This window comes from Etheostoma cragini, chromosome 17, assembly GCF_013103735.1.
Source record: "Etheostoma cragini isolate CJK2018 chromosome 17, CSU_Ecrag_1.0, whole genome shotgun sequence".
NCBI classification, from domain to species: domain Eukaryota; kingdom Metazoa; phylum Chordata; class Actinopteri; order Perciformes; family Percidae; genus Etheostoma; species Etheostoma cragini.
In genome coordinates, this window is record NC_048423.1 from 9,415,415 (window position 1) to 9,422,063 (window position 6,649).

The 6,649-nt window shown below is 41.5% G+C and overlaps 2 protein-coding genes across 5 annotated transcripts in view; both read right to left on the bottom strand.

Annotated features, from left to right (window-relative positions):
* Positions 1 to 1,011, bottom strand: part of LOC117960050 (multiple inositol polyphosphate phosphatase 1-like) — an 8,697-nt gene extending 7,686 nt beyond the window's left edge. The window contains exon 1 of the mRNA XM_034897571.1: positions 349 to 1,011. Coding sequence (XP_034753462.1) covers positions 349 to 934 — 586 coding nt within the window. The 5' untranslated portion in view covers positions 935 to 1,011. The remainder of the gene's footprint in view (positions 1 to 348) is intronic.
* LOC117960051 (multiple inositol polyphosphate phosphatase 1-like) overlaps positions 1 to 6,378 on the bottom strand; it is a 14,130-nt gene extending 7,752 nt beyond the window's left edge. Inside the window, exons 1-6 of one of the 4 annotated variants that reach the window (XR_004660059.1) lie at positions 5,728 to 6,378; positions 5,460 to 5,654; positions 4,722 to 4,819; positions 3,244 to 3,374; positions 1,951 to 2,910; positions 1,701 to 1,916 (exon numbers count right to left, since the gene is read on the bottom strand). Coding sequence is in view for 3 of the 4 variants with exons in the window: in XM_034897573.1 (XP_034753464.1) it covers positions 2,532 to 2,910; positions 3,244 to 3,374; positions 4,722 to 4,819; positions 5,460 to 5,654; positions 5,728 to 6,295 (1,371 nt within the window). In the remaining variant the exon portion in view is untranslated. Of the gene's footprint in view, positions 1 to 1,700; positions 2,911 to 3,243; positions 3,375 to 4,721; positions 4,820 to 5,459; positions 5,655 to 5,727 lie in introns of those variants that run through there. The other 3 variants (XM_034897573.1, XM_034897574.1, XM_034897572.1) reach the window with 3 other exon arrangements.
* Between the last annotated feature and the right edge of the window lie 271 nt (positions 6,379 to 6,649).

Sequence of the window (6,649 nt, forward strand, 5' to 3'; positions counted from 1 at the left end):
TGGCTGCTTAGAAATTAAGTGTTAACGAGCAGTTGGACAGGTGTACCTAATAAAGTGGCCGGTGAGTGTATATGTATGCTAAAAAATAGGTTGGAGCCATGTTCAGACTTTTTAATTTCATAAAACCTTTAAAAAATTAACAATAATGTGGACTCTGACTCTGTGGCCCCCTTAACCCTGACCCCTGTAGACGATCCCTGACATAGTGTAGCCTAATGTGCTGAAGGTACCACGTGATGCAATGATTGTAGACTAGGCCTGCTTAAGTTTTGAAAATTTTAAGTTTGTTTTAGTAAATGTCACAAATCGCTAGAGAAGACTGTAATGTATTTGTTCTGATGGTCATACCTGTAATAGCCCACAGCTCTGTCAGTCCTGCCTTGAAGGACAGTGTGCTGTTGACACACCTGTGCTTGGAGCTGGTTATGAATTTGATGAATCCACCTCTGAGCTTCTCCTCTGAAATCAGAGAGGGGAACAGCTTTGACAGCCTGACGGCCAGATGCTTGTGATCGTTGACGCCTTTCTGGACTAGTCGGCCGTCCATGTCCTCAGTGTACCACATCGTCCACTGAGTCTGGATGTCACGCAGCCAGCTCTCTTTGCCCGATGCTCTGTTCTTGACCAGCTCGTACAGCTTCTTCATCTTGTTGACATTTTTGCTCGTCGGGTACCTCGTGCCGTGTCTTATTATGGCGGTCGCATGGATTTCGCGACATTGTGCAGATGGAGGCTGTAACATAGATCTGTTTACAGCAAGTATGTCCTCTATGAGATACGGGTTTACTTCCTCATACCTCCCTTTCGTGCTGAAGTATTTGGCGATTGCTGGAATGTTAGGATTCCCCCCATGACTCACATCGTTACGAAAACAGCAGCAAACACCAGTTAAAATAGTGAACTGAACAACGGCTTTCCAAAACACGATCGGCATGATGTAGCCTATAACAGCTTGTTTGAATGGCCGTGTGCATCCTTACCCTCAAAACTGAGTGACGTTGGATGTGGGACTGTCCAATCAACCCGTTACACAGAGTTCACTGAGCTTACATAATGGGCTATAATGGACATTGGCCACTTGTAATCACGACTGTCTGCTTGTACTTTACTCAGTGGTGGTGGAAGTTGAAGTTCTCAGATGAGAGAACACAGCCAATACCACAGTGTAGAAAGGTAGAAATATTATTGGCACAAGGAAAAATCTTGCAGAAAAAAGTTGTAGAAAAATGTAGGGTACTCAAAACTTGGCTACTCATTACACAGCACCCTGCATGCCCCATTTAAGAACAACATTATATTATTGAATTGAATTATTATTATGTCATTATAAATTAATATTGTTAATACAATAGGCTAAATTAGCCTATTCTAATGTTGCAACTGGTAAAGTTCTTTACTAGCCTACTGTAGGTCTATATAGCCTACTGCTGGGTGGCTTCTGAATTTCACAGAGTATCTTTATCCATTAGAATACATTTATTTATTTATTAGATTTTTTTATTACTAATCCTTATCTGCAATGTAAATTATGAAATACATGTAGTGGAGTAAAACGTACAATACTTTCCGCTGAATTGTAGTGTTGTAGAAGTATAAAGTTTCAGAAAATGGAAATGTTAAAGTAAATTACAAGTAGGCCTACCTCAAAAAAATTGAAAGCCACACCCGAGACAAAAAAACCCCAATAATAACATTATTGATAACATTCAGATTTAGATTTATTGTCCCAGAAGGATATTTGGTTCACAGCTGTACTGTACAAATAGCAACACACAGCAACATACAGATATCAACATAGCAACATATAGATATACGTACACAGCCACAAATCCTATGTATAGTCAGTACACAAAATATCAATGAATGCATTCATCATCCCAGCATTCAACAGTGCCTGTGAGGCCGATTGTTCAGGGCTTCTATTGAGGGGGGGGGGGGGGGGGGGGGGACGACAAACCTCCTGTTGAAACAAGCTCTTCTCTATCTAAGGGTCATGTATCTCTGGCCAGATGGAATAGAAGTAATCTATTAATTGTGGGGCTGATCAGTGTCATAAGTGCTAAGTGAAGTTCATATCTGAGAGATTGGGAGTTGGCAGGCAGATGTTGTCAGAGACAGTGTGTGTGATGCTGTTAACTTAGTTTTTGCTGAAGATGGTTAACATGGTAAAGAAGCAGGGAACGCTACAGCAGGATGGGCTGGATCAGGCGAGGGGCAAAAGGCAGTGCTCTGTGTGTATGTATGACACTGATTTTATGCTAGGATTGTTTATGGATGTCAGTGAGGTGTTGATCAAAACTGAGTTGATGGTCTATGATGAGTCCAAGATATTTGAAGCTGTGTTTCCAAAAACATGTTAGTACCTCTTGAAAATGTTTAAGTGTAAGAAATCCATATTTAAAATTTCCAAAGCAGAGCATCTATCAAAATGCTCATTCAACCAATAACACATTTATGGTAGGTGCACAAATACAAGAGAATAAAGCCACTGTAATGCCCTCTTTTCCAGAATCTCCCCTGTTGTCCTAAACTTAAGTAGGACTCTTGAACAGCTGACACTCAGTCTTAAAGTCACAGCCTTGGAGCAGCTCCCTGTAGTGATCTTTGACGTCTTGATAGAGCGGCATGGAGGCCTGTTGGTCAGTCAAACCGGGGAAAGTCACAGGCTTCTCGTTGAGCAGTGGCTGCAGCCTCAGGTCACCTCCCCCACAGTCGTACAGCACCAGGACCAAGTTAGCTGCGTAGGGTAACATGTGGCTGGTGCGGAAGGAGCGTTGGGTCTGTGTGTCGTAGTTGGTGGAAGTCAAGGCATTACTGTCCTTGAAGAAGCCCAGGAGGGTGAGGAGTGGCAGGAGGGTGTCAGCATGGCCGACCTGGACTGTCACGGCTTCAGTCACCTGCTGGCCTGACCTAACACAAACGACAAATGGGGGTTCAGAATTTAACATAGTTTCTGCTGTGAATTAGTGGTATTTCAAAAGTGAAGTGTTAAGAGTAATTAAAACACAAGAGAAGACAAAAACCTGCTACAAAAGAAAATATGCAATTACCAAGTAACGTCATTGTTGTTAGACAAGTGTTTACACCGCAGTTCTAATCTCTAACTATATGTGTCTATGGACACATTTTAAACCTTCATACGTGCAACTAAGAGATAGGACACAGACCGGTCTTTGTGTACTTTAAGTCTTCGGCATGTATAACCTACATATTTGGACTACACACAAATTAAAGCTCACTTACTTGTTCTCGCTGGCTGCTTTGTTCAGCCTGTTAAACACGTCATGGAAGAGATTACAGCTGGACTTGCTGTTGATATCATACCCATAGCCTCTCTTCCAAAATTCCGTCAGGTCACTTGCATACTCCATAATCTGTTGATGCAGATATTTCAAATGTAACATGTATGTCGGTGGCCTTTACACAAAGACTTTCAGAAGAAGAGTTTCTCAAGATAGTAATTTTGCATTCTGTAAGATTTCAAGCTGTGTTAGGTCATCTTGTAACACAAGACATAAAACACTTTCTTGAATACCTAATGCCATTGGGTTTTATATTTTTTTGCACTTTCCCTTCCTTCTGCGACACTGTGACTTTCCCTTTTGAATCTTTTGAATCTTGACTGAATGGTGTAGCAAAACAAAGAAGGCAATGCTTCATGATCTGTCTTTTTAATAATAATAATGCAATTATATGTACTTTATTAATCCCACAAGGGGAAATTACAATTTACACCATGTTGTTATTGCTCAAAGGCCTAATTTACACACACACGCTCAGTAACTAAATGCACCAAATGGAGAGATGTCAGAGGGAGGGTGCTGCCCATGGAAAGCCACCCCGAGCAGTTGGGGGTTCGGTGCCTTGCTCAAGAGCACCTTGGCAGTGCCCAGGAGGTGAAGTGGCACCTCTCCAGCTACCAGCCCACCACCATACTTTTGGTCTGTATGGAGACTTGAATCAGCAACCATCTGGTTCCTAACCCAACCCCCTACAGACTGTGCTACTGCCACCCCCAAAGTTCTCAAACCCCCATATTTTTGATTGTATACTCCATAGAAACAAGCAATGGCATATTTGAATGATTTTTCTATTGTTGTCAAGGGTGCTGTGTTCCTCTGACCTAGATTAAATAGGAATGTTGCTTTTCTTTGTCCTTTTTCTGTTGGATTCAAGAGTTTAGATTTAATATAGTTTCTGTGCGCCTGGTCGAACTAAGTGCCTTTCTGGTTGGCCCAAAGTCCCAGTCTGCTGAGGTGCTTTTGTTGTGACTCCAAAACTAAGCATAACCCTTACACTACCCCTGTGTACAATAGAAGTGCTGCTTTTTTTCACCTCCTGCCACTGTTTCTTTTTCCCTCTGTTAAATCCTAGGAGACTTGCTGGTGATAAATTTAAACAGTATTTGCTTATGCGGGAAAACATCCTGTTCTACACTTGGTGATGAAGAGCTCTATGAATAAATGAACTTACGACGGTGAGAAATAGTACAGAAACTGGCTGCCAAAGTTGCAGAATATAGACATTTTTGGTATTTGGCTGTGTGGAACACACATTTTGATATGTTTCTGTAGAAAAAGCCCTGGTGTGAATAATACATTAATTAACTGTCATGCTGTTATGACTTATTGGGATAAATAGAACAAAGCCATAAATAATTTAACCTAAAACAAACAAACTTGCTGCCACATGACATTTCCATACAGTTAACCTGCTCCTACCTTTGCATCATCCTCATCGAAGAGTTGACACCAAGGGGAGTTCACTGCCTTGATTGCAAATTCATAAGCACACAGGTAAAATGCAGCCTCAGTCATATCTGCGATGAGAGGTTGGTATAACATGTTCAGTTGTGAAGGTATGCAGGAAATGCAGCCCTTTAAAAAGCTGAGATGACAGAAAAGTGACTACACTTCACACAAAAAACTACAGTTGCTCAAAAAGTTGTGTGTCTTACTCTTAAAACTAAATCCCTATATAAGCACTTCATTACTGCACCTTTTCAAAGCCTATGATACTACAGTAATCCAAGGCCTCAGCACTTCCAAAGTAGTAAACTGCTCCACCGAGTGTGAATCATGATCCCTGCTATGTTCTGCACACGCTCCAACTCTGACTACTTTACAGTTTGGGTTTTTAATTTGATGATACATCGCTGAGACAGTAATTAGTATGAACTGGGTCTATCGTCTGTTTCAGGTTGTGACACATGCTTAATTCTGTAAATGTAAAAGACTTGGATTAAAGGCAAACTTAATCAAGAATCAATAATTACTCTTTTCATAAACCTGTAATAGACCTAGGACACGTACAGTACACTATGCAGTCTGGATCAGTCATTAAAAAAAAAAAAAAACTGAATGGTTAAACTGAGAGCATAGATGATTTAGAGCTACGATTGTACTGTGACAGAATGTACACAACAAACTCAAGAGTGTTGATGTTGTGTTGTGTTGAACCTTGTGTGATGGTATTGTAGGGGACTCTAAGGCGGTCTGCGATCTTCTCTCTGACCCTCCTCATCTCTGGTCCTTGCTTGAACTTGTCCACCTCTGACAGAGCTGAGGGGTTGTTTTCAACTTCCTGCACAAACCTGGTGCACTGGTCAAAAAACCTCATGAGCGCGTCATTCACTACATGGTCAAACTCCATATCTGGGCAGAAAAAAATGACCTTGATTATAGGAGGTTCATCATAATATATTTGTTCTGATCACCGTGGTCATACCTGTAATACTCCACAGCTCTGTCAGTCCGGCCTTGAAGGACAGTGTGCTGTTGACACACCTGTGCTTGGAGCTGGTTATGAATTTGATGAATCCACCTCTGAGCTTCTCCTCTGAAATCAGAGAGGGGAACAGCTTTGACAGCCTGACGGCCAGATGCTTGAGATCGTTCACGCCTTTCTGGACTAGTCGGCCGTCCATGTCCTCAGTGTACCACATTGTCCACTGAGTCTGGATGTCACGCAGCCAGCGCTCCTGGCCTGAGGCATTGTGTAGGACAACGTGGTAGAGCTGCTGCATCTCTTTGACGTTTTTGATTGTTGGGTACCTTGTGCCGTGTCTTATTATTGCTGTCAGATGAATTTCTTGACAATTTGCAGATGGAGGCTGTAAAATAGATCTGTTTACTGCAAGTATGTCCTCTATTAGATACGGGTTTACTTCCTCGTACCTCCCTTTGGTGTTGAAATATTTAGCGATCGCTGGTTTATCCGAATTGTCCACATAATTATGACAGCAGGAGAGGATGAGGACATTAGAGAAAGTGAATTTCCAAAGAAAAGTCAGCATGCTGCACCCAGAGAGACTCTCAAAAAGCAGCTGTCCCCAACAATTTTCCAAACCCAAAACATCTGTGTGACAGTGTCACAAATAGGACAGAGCAGAGTCCACTTCAGTTTGTTGACCCCATTTTCTTCACAGCATGTCCTGAAGTGTAAACTAAACACGTTCTTCTTACAAAACAGCAATTGATTAACATCTTCAAAAGAAAATTGGAAAACGTTTAGAATGGAAACTAAAACAGAAGTGTCAGATTATCAAGATATCTTGTGTAACATGATGCAGCTATCTTCTATAAGTGTTTCATTTTTTTTACAATAACATTGGCTCCACTTGAACAAAATCACAAAAGTGGTTATGATG